General features: G+C 43.6%; 1 protein-coding gene across 2 annotated transcripts in view; it reads right to left on the bottom strand.

The window, feature by feature from the left end:
• The window catches only part of eif2ak4 (eukaryotic translation initiation factor 2 alpha kinase 4), a 109922-nt gene extending 100615 nt beyond the window's left edge, over positions 1 to 9307 (bottom strand). For both annotated transcript variants that reach the window (XM_063183651.1, XM_063183652.1), the window contains exons 1-8: positions 8950 to 9307; positions 8534 to 8649; positions 7112 to 7214; positions 6158 to 6331; positions 4907 to 4978; positions 4068 to 4210; positions 3501 to 3598; positions 809 to 966 (exon numbers count right to left, since the gene is read on the bottom strand). In XM_063183651.1, coding sequence (XP_063039721.1) covers positions 809 to 966; positions 3501 to 3598; positions 4068 to 4210; positions 4907 to 4978; positions 6158 to 6331; positions 7112 to 7214; positions 8534 to 8649; positions 8950 to 9081 — 996 coding nt within the window. In that variant the 5' untranslated portion in view covers positions 9082 to 9307. The remainder of the gene's footprint in view (positions 1 to 808; positions 967 to 3500; positions 3599 to 4067; positions 4211 to 4906; positions 4979 to 6157; positions 6332 to 7111; positions 7215 to 8533; positions 8650 to 8949) is intronic.
• Between the last annotated feature and the right edge of the window lie 4062 nt (positions 9308 to 13369).

The following is a 13369-nucleotide window of genomic DNA, read 5'->3' as shown; positions in this document are numbered from 1 at the left end:
GCTCGCTCTCAGCACCCTGGATCTGGCAGGCAGGAGAGAGGTGCAATATTTAATACAATGTAATATTATCATATCCAGCTTCAGAAAGGAGTTAAGCTCGCTCTCAGCACCCTGGATCTGACAGGCAGCACAGAAGTATAATGTGTAATACTGATATTAATTGCATTACTGTGGTGATAAAAAATAAGAGATTCATATCTAGCTTCAGCAAAGAGTTCAGCTCGCTCTCAACCTGGATCTGACAGAGAGGAGAGCAGTGCATTATTTAATATGATGTAATATTGAAAAATTAATATTGCATTCAGCAGAGAGTTCAGCTTGTTCTCTGCAACCTGCATTCTGCAATATTTAACACTAGTTTATTAGATAACAATTTATTAGATTTATAATGAGATTCCATAATGTATGAATAAAAACAACAGAATAATGTACCTCAAATTTATTTCGCATCATTTCTTAAACTGTAGACTACTGTAGTGCTGCATCAAACATAATGGGCATTCACACATGAAATTCACAACATTATAGCTGATATTGGCAATAACCAGAGATTCTAGGAGTATCCAGCCTCTCTGCCATAACGGTGAAAAGTCAAAACAAACATCACTTTCTATCCTGGGGTTCGTTTCTCGATTATTGTCGTTGCTAACCGTCTTAAGACCGTCTCAAGACGTAACACCATTCCCTTGGATTTAGTGGTGAGCGTCGCTGTCAAGATGCAGTTGAGTCGCTCGTACGACGGACTTTGCTAACGACGATAGCAAAGACGCTTTCGAGAAACGGACCCCTGCAACATGTTGAAGCTCACCTGTTTTTTGCACTTCTCGATCTTCTCTCGCTCCTGGCTGGTGAGGAACTTGCCCATCTTCTGGCTCCAGCGCAGCGTCCACTCGTACACCACGGCAAAGTCCCCCGTGGTGGCCTCGAAGGCGTAGTACACGCTGCGGCCCAGCCGCTCGTTCTCTCCTGCTCAACACACACATACATACAGTAGGCATGGTGTATACCAGAGGTGGGGAACCTTTTTCATTCGAGGGGCCACTTCAAATTCCTACAAGGGTCATAAAAGTCCTCAGAGGGCCGTACTACGAACACAAATCACGATTTCTCCAGGCAATGTAGGCCTATATTGAAGGTAGACACCTTTAAAACAGTCCCCACCTTCTCTAGGTCCCCTGAATATAACTTAATTGCAATGGAAATGTAATTTCTAAGATTCCTTTACAAAATATGTCATATTTCATGTGAAGTTGCATAACATTAAAATGATTTCGGGGGCCAGATAAAACGGCCTCAAGGGCCGCAAACGGCCCTCGAGACATACAGGTTCCCCACCCCTGGTGTATACACCAGTGATTCTCAACCTCTAGGCCCTAAAGGTATTCCAAGTGGCCATTGAAATAATTTTCTGAAAAATCAAAATAATATTTGTGTGTGCTGCTGTTGAATGTATGTTTAAGCTGTATTGTTTATTGTGCCAGAGGTGGGACCCAAACATTTTTGAAAATTTCAAGTGGGTCCCAGGTTGGAAACCCCTGGTACACACAAAGGGCACAATTCCTGGTGCTGAACAAATAACACAACAACAACCATCATGACCGTGACAACGACAAAAACAAACACAAAAACAACAACAACAACAACAACACCTTTTTTTAAAGTGCCTTTCAAAATACTCAAGGACACTGAAATAACATAATGATAATAGCCCAGGTGAGTATTGCAAGTTAGCTTAACCTGCATGAGGTGGCAAGTCTGCCAAAAGATAGCCACAGCTGTCATTTAGTTAAGAAAATATGGACTCCAGGCTCTTGTATTAGTTAAGAAAATATGGACTCCAGGCTCTTGTATTAGACAATGTGCCACTAACTCAAGGTTAACTTAACCTGGGGCGCATTTCTCCAAACCATACTTGCTAACTGGCTAGCAACTCCGCTTTTGAGAAATGTACCCCTGGAATGCTACTTAGCCAGGTTCTTCGAATACTCCCCAACTGGTCACGCTCTGTCCTGCTGAACAATCACAAACAGGGCCGGATTAAGATGACCTGAGGAACCTAGGCTACAGGTTGCTGTGGGGCCCCCCAGAAAGCTAATTTTGCCACAAATTTACATAGATAGTGTCATCATTACGAGCTAGAGATTGAGGATAACATGTCTAACAACTGTATTGAATAAAAACTATATATTTTTACAATATTGGATCTAGTCACAATCCTGCAATTTTTCACTTTTGGCCAATCGGGGGCCTCCTGGAAGGTGGGGCCCCTAGGCTGCAGCCATATCTAGCCTGTGCATTAGTCCGGCCCTGCACACAAATATGCATTGTGTGCATTCTGCAGAGTGTACTCTGTAAGCATGCATAAAGATGTACGTACACACATAAGCACAAAGATGTACACAGTGCTGTATACAGTACTATATTCATAATCATTCCATAAATAAGCGCAAAAACACATGAGTACTCATAAACACATGCACACAAACAAACAAGTGTGCCCATAAGCAAATGGGTGCACTGGGCACACACCCATTCTGTCACAGTACTGTACTGTGTACTGTGTTTGAATTAAATCCCTCACACACTGTTGCACACAGCAATAACCAGAGGCACATACCAGTACACAACATGCCCATAGCATAACACGCAGGCTGACACATGTGATGTGACATATGGCCACTTGAGAAGAGCGCAACAAATTCAAGTGGCAAGTGCCAAGTGGCAGCTGAAAGCCCTCTGTGCTTATTAGCTGCTCTGCCTGGAAGCTTTAGGCACATAACAGCACACACACAACAGCATAACAGCACCATTGTTGCTGCAACAGAATAACAACGGCATGCTCTTAACTCACAGAAAGCCATCTACGGTAGTGTGAACTTGGTCAATAAAACTTTTAGGCTTAATGTAGGTCAGGCAACACAGTACAGTATGTGCAATGTGCATATTCAGCACCTTTCTAAAAACGGAATGTCAGTGGTTCAAAGTGTACAATGCAAACAGCTCCGCCCAAACTTTCACACGTGTGGTAGTTCAACATTGCCAAAGTGCCAGCATGCCTCTGCATTCAAAAAGCTATCTAGAACAAACTTGATTATCCCCAAACATGACCATTTCGGTTCAGGTTTAATCAGAATCAGGAAACACGAGTAAACCGTGTACTAGTGTTGCACCTTGCACAAAATGGACTATCAGTATTTCAAAGTGGAAAGGGTTGACTGAGCGCTCTTGTTCTCCAACTTAGTAAACTCCAAACTGTGGGTGCTCTTGAAGTAAGAAGACTAAAGACCTTTCATTTAGAGCAAGTTGGCACTAGGGCCGACTTCAGGCAACTTTACAGGCCGACAAGGATTCCTTGTCGGCCTGTGGAGTTGCCTGAAGTCGGCCCTAGTGCCAACTCGCTCTAGTATTTCAAAGTGTTGGTAATTACAACTTCCAACCTACCCTGTGCCTTTGGTCAATAATTGACCAGCTGTTATCAGCTGGTTGTGGCTGCTGCTTACCTATACATTTGCCCTTGTGCACGACCACCTCTCCTATGGTGCTGTTGCAGAAGTGCAGCACCTCAGGACGAGGGCTCTCATCACCAGAGGTTTCCCTCCTGCAGAAAAAAAAAACAAGTGTAAGCTGTTTCTTAGTGCTTGTGTTGATGTGGGACAAATGACTTTTTATTTAACTTTCAAAATCAGCTATAGGTTTGGTTATACAGGTGCATATTCCTAAGGCCATAAAATTCCTGGACAGGAATGGAGGTTAACCAAGATCAGGGCCTGGTCTGTATCCCCAAAAGATTAAGAAAAAACGGCAAGAAAAACATAAATAATTAATGTAACGCATAGTAACAAAGAACATAAGTTATGTTCTTTGTTATGCTTTACATTAATTATTTATGTTATGATAACGCATAACAAAAAGAAGTATCCTGTACACCCTGTTAAAAGTAATACACCCAATCATGGGGTAATTCCCATTCAAGGTAATATATCCCCATTATAAATAACTGACTCCCACTGCGCTTCATGCTCTATGTGGTGTCGTATCGTGTCATGATGGAGAACGGAGGCTCTTGCCTGTGGCGAGTTGTGGAGGTGGTGCGGCGACGGTTGCCAGGCACTCGTTTGGGTTCCGTGGGTTCTGCAGGGGGAGCAGGGGAACTGGAACCCACTGACATAGAACTCTCCATCGGGGGCATAACCTCACTCTCCAGCCTCTCCTGGGGAACGGGGAAAGAGAGATTTGGGGGTAAGATACTGAGGGTGCATCCCAATATGTGTCCTTGCCTCCTCCACTTGTGCTTGTCTCCTCGTCCCTCCTCCTGGCCCCTCCTCCGTGGAGAAATCGATAAAGTTTCCCAGCTGTCAGCCTCGCCACAACAACTTTTGAGGGACTGTTTTTCATTCACCATCCCAATTGCAAATGAGAAAAACACTTTACAATTGAGCTTTTGCAAGATATTAAAATATAATGCTGTTGTCAGTGATGTCATCATGACGAGAAGCAAGTGGAGGAGGCAAGTGGAGGAGGCAAGGTCACATATTGGGATGCACTCTGAATGTACAGGAAACCTTGCCCATGCTGTTACTGAACCATTTCATATAGTTATGAAAAACAATCGATTAAATGGTTTTGTGAATTTCACTTTTCTCATTCATATGCTTTTAATTGTGAACGTATAGTGTGAATGTACTGTGTATTGTTGGCCTGAGTTTCTTTCAGCTTGACTTAGGCCTTGATAACCATGCTCCTCATTCATGACCCATATCTAATCTTTTCATGGGTTTAGCGTGACATTTGTATGCTGCATGGCAGGCTTTGGATTGCATAGCTTACATGAAATATACTAAGTGTCTTGTTCCACATAAAAAAAAATATTGTGGAAAGGGAGAAAAATCCCAAAACTCCACCATACCTGTTTATTTTTCCTCTTCTCCTCTTTCCTCTCCTGATCCCGTCTTTGGATTTCAGCAAGGAGTTCATTTTGCTACAAACCATAGAAATGACCAATAACTACATGTATGGGATACATTTGGGATCATACAGTATGAACCACAGCATTCCCTCTCTTTGGGTCTACTATAATCTTAATTAAAGGGCTATGCCACTGTTTTGGGGCTTAATACAGTTAAAATTGTTGGCCAGGGTTTATATAGGTGGTAAAGTGTCTTATTTTTCATGCAAGCCCTTGTCTTGTATTAAGACAAGTTAAAAGAGGGAGCATGTCGCTAAGATAGTGAAAGTCAATGGATCCGTGTAGCATGTAGCAATGCTACACGGATCCATTGACTTTCACTAGCTTAGCGACATACTCCCTCTTTTAACTTGTCTTAAAGCAAGACAACGCTTAACATGAAAAATAAGACACTTTACCACCTATATAAACCCTGGCCAACGATTTTAACTGTATTAAGCCCCAAAATAGTGGCATACCCCTTTAATTAAGATTATTGAAACAATGATGAAACAACAGCTACCTAAATATAACTTGTTAATAACAGTGGTATCAACTCAAGCCATTCTATTATAATGGCAACAAGTCATTACACATTAATTTGACAATGTAAACTTGTGTGTGGAGAGATTGGACATGGAGAGATTAACACTGGCCCAGCCCAACCCAGGGCACTGGTGTGAGAGGGGTATGAAAAGAGCTGGCATGAGAAACAAAGATGACTGCCAACTATAACAATCCTGCCTCATTGAAAAAGGCCTATTCACAAACACACACACACACACACACACACACACACACACACACACACACACACACACACACACACACACACACACACACACACACACACACACACACACACACACACACACACACACACACACACACAGGAATTTGGCATCTACCACGAGCCAAATGCTGGTGAAATCTAAAAGTGGCGGGTTCCTGTTGTTGAGAGGCTGGTGAACGTAACCATTTCTTTATCAGTACCGAATTGAGGTCAGCAACACTAGACAAACACACACACACACACACACACACACACACACACACACACACACACACACACACACACACACACACACACCATGTCCAGTTAAACTGCTAGCATAAGCCCCTGGGCGCATGCATACAGGCTGCATTCATGCATGCATTCATTCAAGCCCTAAACACCACAAACAGACAAATGCTGCGTACAAACAACCCCACCATCTGCTCCTCCTGTCGCCGCTGCTGGTTCCTCTTCTCCTGCTGCTCCAGGGCCAGCAGCTCCTGCTGCCGCCGCTGGTTCTTCAGCATTTCCTCGTGGAAGGAGCTCGGAGGAGGCACGTTTAGCTCCACCAGGAAGCCCTGCACGTGGTCCGCCAGCTCGTAGATCATCACCTATTTTCATGAACAAATTCAAGCACTTTGCAAACACCTTCAAGCATCAAATTTTCAGTTTTCCAACACCTTTCAATAAGTTGCGGGAAGGGCTGTGGGGGTCTTCCCCCCCCAAAAAAAAATGTTTTTAAGATGCAATTTCCTACATTCTCATCAATTGCAGGGTGTCGAAAGGCAAATCCCATCTGACTTCTCACTCCCTCGGATTTGTTGATGTACCTGAACATTTTTTCTATTATTTGGCTGACTGAGTTTGACTTGACACAAATTTCAAGCATTTTCAAGCACTTCACCAAAAAAGTAAAGCATTTTTTACAACCTTGAAAACACTTCATTGAAATTCAAGCATTTTCAAGGAATTCAAGCACCAGTGGGAACCCTGTCATATACAGTAGGTATAATCATCACCTAGGTCATCGTAGTGAGCCCTGCGCTAAAATGAAATGCAAAAGTGTAACAAATATTTTCTACTGCTAGGTTTTATCTACAACTGCAATGGACCATTGGTAAAGAAGACCCAAGAACCGGAAAGAAGAAGAAGAGGAAGAGACAAGAGGAGAAATGAAAGCAACACTGAGGTGATCAAGAGAATCAAGAGAAGAACCCAGATAGAAGACTCGTTGGGAAATCTTTGGGGTATTTTATGACAATAATTCAGGTTCTGTTGTTATTGTCTTGTTGTTGTTGATGTTGTTGTTGTTGTTGTTGTTGTTTACGGTGGTGGTAGTGGTGTACTTGATGTGCACATCCTCACTCCTTCAAACATTATTGTGAACGTACCTCTCCACATCTGTCGGAGGCCAACTTGGTCAGCTCTTCCTGCAGGCTCTGGAGGTTGTCGTTGGACAGGCCCTTGGCGTTCTTAAGCTCAAGCTGCGGAGGCCTGAGAGGGGGCATATCAGAGAGAGTAGAGAGAGAGAGAGGTTCCATTAGCCCATTGTTTCCGGGTTCTATTATTGCAAGGGGGGGGGGAGAATCCCCCTATAGGCAGACCTAGGCAGACCTAAGGACTGTTCTATTCAATGCTAGGAGTATTATGACAAGCCCCTTTAGGCAGACCGGAACCTGGTCATGTTAGGTGCCCATAGCAACCTATTACATTGGCATATCTCTATATACTTAAAAAATCTCTGGGGCATATCAATGACATAATTCTCCATCATCATCACATCCTCAACACAGGGCACAACACTACTCTACATGAAAGCAAGCATACTGACACACTCAACATAGCAACACAGAACACACCCAACGACATAACAGCAACAACATAGGAGAGAGATACTAGAGGTGGGGTTGTCACAGTGGTGCTGGAGAAGGGGCATAGCAATTACATAGCCCTGCATCAGCCTCACATTGTCAGGGACCAACACTATAGCACATGAAAACATGTTTAAACATAACATAACATAACATAACATAACATAACATAACATAACATAACATAACATAGCATAACATAGCATAACATAACATAACATAACATAACATACTACTACAAAACAAGAGCAACACAATGGGAGAGAGATACTAGAGGTGGGGATGGTAACGTGGTGCTGGAGACGGGCCTTTGCAACAACATAACTGGCATCAGCATCACATGTTATTCGGGAATCACTACACATTTAACATCACTTTTCAACACCCAGCCAGCACACATCAACTGCAACAGGGATCTTAGTTGGTGTTGTTAAACTAGTGTCTTATAATGCCCATAAATTAACTGACATCAACATTGAATGTTCGTCCGAACCACTAGACATGAAAACATCTCAACACACAACACCAGCACCATGGGGCAGGGGTATAGGAAATGGGACAGTCTTCTAAGTGGTGTTTTATGTAACTGTCCTCACTGATTAAGTTGATAGAGGTTTGGCAACCGCACCCTCACCACATGTGTAGTTCATGTGACATGGCATGCACAGGCCACTGCATTCCAGTGTGTGCACTGCAGCAACTGGTACACGACTCATGTGTCTCATCATGTCATGTGTCACATGTGGCAATAACAACAACTGCTCTGGTCCAGGAGAAAAATACTGTACTTACTAATGCTTCCTATACTTCACTATACTTGTCTTTGCATTTGCTTTGTTTTCTCAGAATATTGTTGATGTTCACTTACAATACATGGGGGAAGGGGGTGGGGCATTAAGCTCAAGCACGCTGATGATTCAATAAGTAAGATGTAAAACTCACACATCGGGATACGTAGGTGGACATTTGACCTGCAGATCCACACTCACGTAACTCTTCTGTCCATTGCCCAAACCCTTCGGTCGCAGGTTTAGGTAAACCTCTGCCGGTCTTTTGATCTGTTTGCGGGGAGGAACATGACATTATTTTGGCTGCACGGTGTGAACAAGCACATTTACACAGTACAGTCTATAACGGGAGACCTCCTGCGAGCACTGAAGTGGGGTGGTGAAGTGGACCCTAGACATCAGTCCACTCTCCAATGCCTCGCTCCAGGCTAACAACCTGTCATTAGCTCAACGTGTCACCTATCGATGCTGTCAAATTGCCAGCCCATGCTTACTAAACAGGGGAAACTTTCAATGTGGGCGGCAACTCAGTAGTTCAGTAGGGAGCACAGTAAGAAACAGGTCGGGTACCTTCCATGGTTTCTTCGTTCGGAGGTCCTCAAAGTCGTCTCCGAAGATCGCTGCAAGGGCTTCAAGTTCATTTTCTTGCTGAACAGTGTAGTCGTCGTCGGTCCCATCTGGAGAGTGCGGAGGGCTGCTCATCTTGCACCACCACAGCACACATATCTCGCGCACACCTCTTTCAAAATAAACGGGTGGGTGGCTAGCACCAAACTGCAACAACAATTAATTAGTTGCTGCTATGCACCTTGTCGTTGCGGAAACGCCCTACATGATTACAATTCGATGATAACTACCGCTACTTAATATTATCCAAACCTTTGGCTGTGCTGAGTTTGTACGCACCCACAACACACAGCTAACCAACGTGAAATCCCCGCAACAACACAGTAGCCACATAGAACTTCCGGGCAGTGACTTCATATCCTGTTACAAAATAATAACCAAACTCATTCTAGAGTTTAGACTAGTGTAGCTTATTTTCATAAAATTAACCACGGGTGTGTGAATTGCATGTTACTTCTGAAATCGTGGACATCCATTGCGTTATGTAGTTATAATGAACATGTTACTACATAGTTGTTACTGTAATAGCCTACCATTGTAGTTATTACTATGTGACTGAAGGGTGTTACTTAAATGCTGCTTAAATGCATGAATGAACAAAACACTTTACAGATTTTTTAGATAATTTATTTGGTGTCAGTGTGTCTTTCTGGTTCAAAGCGACTGGTCAGATGTTTTTTTTCTGTACTTGTTGCACCCTATTGTCGCCGACTTCACGTTAGTGAAGGGCATGGCGATTCTTTCGCGCCAGTTCGTTCTCTTCGTTCAGTTCTGCTGAGGAATTCGTTCGTTCACAGTTCGTTCAGTCGTTCATTTTGATTACGTCACGCCACAATGCAGGAGAGCAAGGGGTGAATGTCGAGCGAACTAGTTCAGTGAACGAGAGGAGGAGGGGGGCATTCATACTTTGCCTGTGTGCTTCTCATGTCCAAACATATCAACTTAACTCATTTTGCCTAGTTATATTATTTATTTAACAGCAGCAAACGTTTAAAAAAAAGCCCAATTACAAGCTGTTTTTAACCAAAAAGTATGCCTTCGTCTCTGCCACGTTAAGTTGTTTATTCGTGGTCATGGAGACTGTTGCTATGCGCCCAGGCTGGTCTCTCGTTCGCGGGCTCAATACAGTTCGTTCTCGCTGTGCTGTGTAGATCTAAGGTGCTCCTCGTGTCTAAACATATCACCTGAAACCTATTTTGCAGATTAATTTTATGTATTGAACAGTATCACCCATTAAAAAAAATCATTTACAAGTGGCATTTCCAACTAGAATTATGCCTTTGTCTCTGCCACGTTAAGTTGTGTATTCGTGGTCATGGAAACCATTGGCTGCAGTTCACTGGCTCCTCGTTCAGGAGCGAGAGCTCAGCTCGTTCAGAGCTGTGAACTGTGGACTATGTGAACTGCTGAGCTCTTCTAAATTATGAACTAAATACCCGGTATGTGTAAAAACTCTGGTAATATTAAGATATCACATTAAGAGATAAAGTGGTGCCCCTTTGCGCAGATTAAAATGCTCATTGGACGACCACTTCTGCTACTGTCTGACTGACTAGTGACAGACCGGTGATTCACCAACGAACGAAGTGAACGAGAGGCGGGGAACTAGTTCGCTTCGTTCACTTCAAAGACTCGTTCAAAACGAACGGTTCGTTCGTGAACGACACATTACTACTTCACGTGTCTGTCAGCATGGTAAGCACAGGCGAGATGTCATCATGCTGCACCTGCAACGTGGAGTGAACAGGACTGAAAACAAAACAAGGCTAGATGGCAGCATTGGCACAAAATACAGAACGTGCTTAGAACATGCTTAGTAGCAAACATGCTTAACATACCTTATTTGTTCATAATGCTCTGTACATAATATAATATAATATAATATAATATAATATAATATAATATAATATAATATAATATAATATAATAATACAATATAATATGTCGATTCTGCAAAATATGAAAGACAGGCTTTTTAGCTAGCCTATCACTGCCCAAGAAGGGTGCCCAAGAAGGGTGAAAAAAAAGGGGTTGCAAGCATCCAGGTAGGCCTGTTTGCTTGTTTGTGTGTTTGTTTGTTTGTTTGTTGGTTGGTTGATTTGTTGTTATTAGTTAGTTAGTGGCTTCTATTATTTTTTCCAGTGTTGGTATGTTTTATTTCCAACAACATTCTATGATATTGTCTTCAATAGCCTACCATGTTTCAACTTTCCATGATTTATAATGGTTTGGTCATGGACCAGGAAAGTCCTTATGGTGGCTAGCTGTTGTAGGAGTATTCAATCATCACAGGGACCTGATACATTGTTTTATTTATTGTTTTTTGTGTTTCGTTTTTCTCAAAAGCAATAATACTCTTTGCAAGGGTGACATTGAAAATCAATGCCTTAAAGGGGTATGCCACTATTTTGGGGCTTAATACAGTTAAAATCGTGTGCCAGCATGCTACACGGATCCATTGACTTTCACTAGCTTAGCAACATGCTCCCTCTTTTAACTTATCTTAAAGCAAGACAACGGCTTACATGAAAAATAAGACACTTTACCACCTTTATAAACCCCAGCCAACAATTTTAACTGTATTAATAAGCCCCAAAATAGTGGCATACCCCTTTAAAGTTTGGTAACAATAGGGCTAGCATTTACTATACATAACCACCAGTATGATACCAGTGCGTGCCCAGCCCCCACTCCTCACCCCCACCACCACCAGATTTCTCTGACACCCACAATATTATCATAACCCTGATGGAAAATGTCACTCCAAACCCATCTCTGTCTGGGGAATGGCCTGTTTCCAAAATCAGCCACTTGAGGAGATACCATCAGTCCTGCTTTATCTCCCTCAATGCCAGCAGGCTGCTGGTGAAGGCCAGCTCAGTGGTAAAGGGGAATCCTGGAGGGTTGCATCCAGCTCTTTATCCAGGGCCGCTGACAGCTTCTGGCCAGGCCTGGGACAAAGTCATCTAAAGGCCCCCCCTCACATTACATTACATTACATTACATTGCATTACACTTAGCTGACGCTTTTATCCAAAGTGACTTCCAGTTATTTAGGTACAGGGTATTGGTTACAGGCCCTGGAGCAATGTAGGGTTAGGTGCCTTGCTCAAGAGCACTTAAGACCAGTGGTGTAGTCTAATTTGTAATGGTGGGTATACTGTATATTTGAGCATTTTTTGAAGTGGGTATACTGTATATATCTGTGCTATTCAAAACAATGGATCAATCCATTTTAAGTGGGTATACTGAAATCCCTGAAATTTATAAGTGGGTATACTTGCGTATACCCACGTTCTATGTAGACTACACCACTGCTTCATGCTGGTAAGCAACCCTCTGACCTATAGACCAGCGCTCTAACCATTGAGCCATGGACTCGAATCTGGGCCCAGGACAACTGACCCCTTTGTCCCACCGCTGTCGGCCTCCCTGCTCCTATCAATACTGATAGAGAAGAAAACGTCTAAAAATAGGCAGCCGCCCGCCATTCTCCCAGCTCAGCTCTGTTGGTGGTACAAAATGCTCGCACATAATCCACTGTGACAGGCCGCAAGCAGGCTCAACAAACAAGTCCTCTCATCATCTAATACATGAGCCCATTCATCTAAAATCTCATTACTGAAGGGGGGGGAGTATAACATTACATTGCCTAAGCACTCAAGCACCCAAGATGAAACAAGTGGCTGTAGCCGTGACTTGACTATCGAGTCATCTATTTGTGTTGTAACATAGCGGCTTTTTGTCACCATGCATTCAGGCCTATACGCACAACACCATGGCCATTGTAGGCCATGCAGGATATCGTCCTTATATGGTGTATCTATGAGCCACTAGCAAATGAAGGAAACAGCCTTTCAACACTGATATGAGGGCCAGATACATAATGATGAGGTGGAAAAAAAACCTTAAGTATGTCAAGGGCCTACTTCAGTACACACACACTACACAGGCCGCTAATGGGAATGTGGCGGTATTTCCACATAGGGTAGAGAGAGCGGAGCGGACGGAGAGAGTGAGAGAGCAATACATGGGTAGTCGGAGAGAGAGAAATGGAGGAGGGGGGAGAGGGGGAGGGCTGTGTCTAAGTGTGTGTGTGTGTGTGTGTGTGTGTGTGTGTGCGCGCGTGCGTGCGTGCGTGCGCGCGTGCGTGCGTGCGTGCGTGCGTGCGTGCGTGCGTGCGTGCGTGCGTGCGTGCGCGTGTGTGCCTGCCTGTCTGCCTGCCTGCCTGCCTGCCTGCCTGCCTGCTTGTGTGCACGCGTGTGTATGGGTGCATATGTGTGCGCACCATGTGTGTGTGTATGGTGTGTGGGTGAGTGGGTGTGTACGAATAAGGAGCTCCCCTAACAAAGCTCAACACCCA

Source organism: Engraulis encrasicolus, chromosome 19 (genome assembly GCF_034702125.1).
Source record: "Engraulis encrasicolus isolate BLACKSEA-1 chromosome 19, IST_EnEncr_1.0, whole genome shotgun sequence".
Classification (NCBI taxonomy): domain Eukaryota; kingdom Metazoa; phylum Chordata; class Actinopteri; order Clupeiformes; family Engraulidae; genus Engraulis; species Engraulis encrasicolus.
Note: the sequence above shows the minus strand (reverse complement) of the source record. Positions and strands in the feature narration are given on the sequence as shown.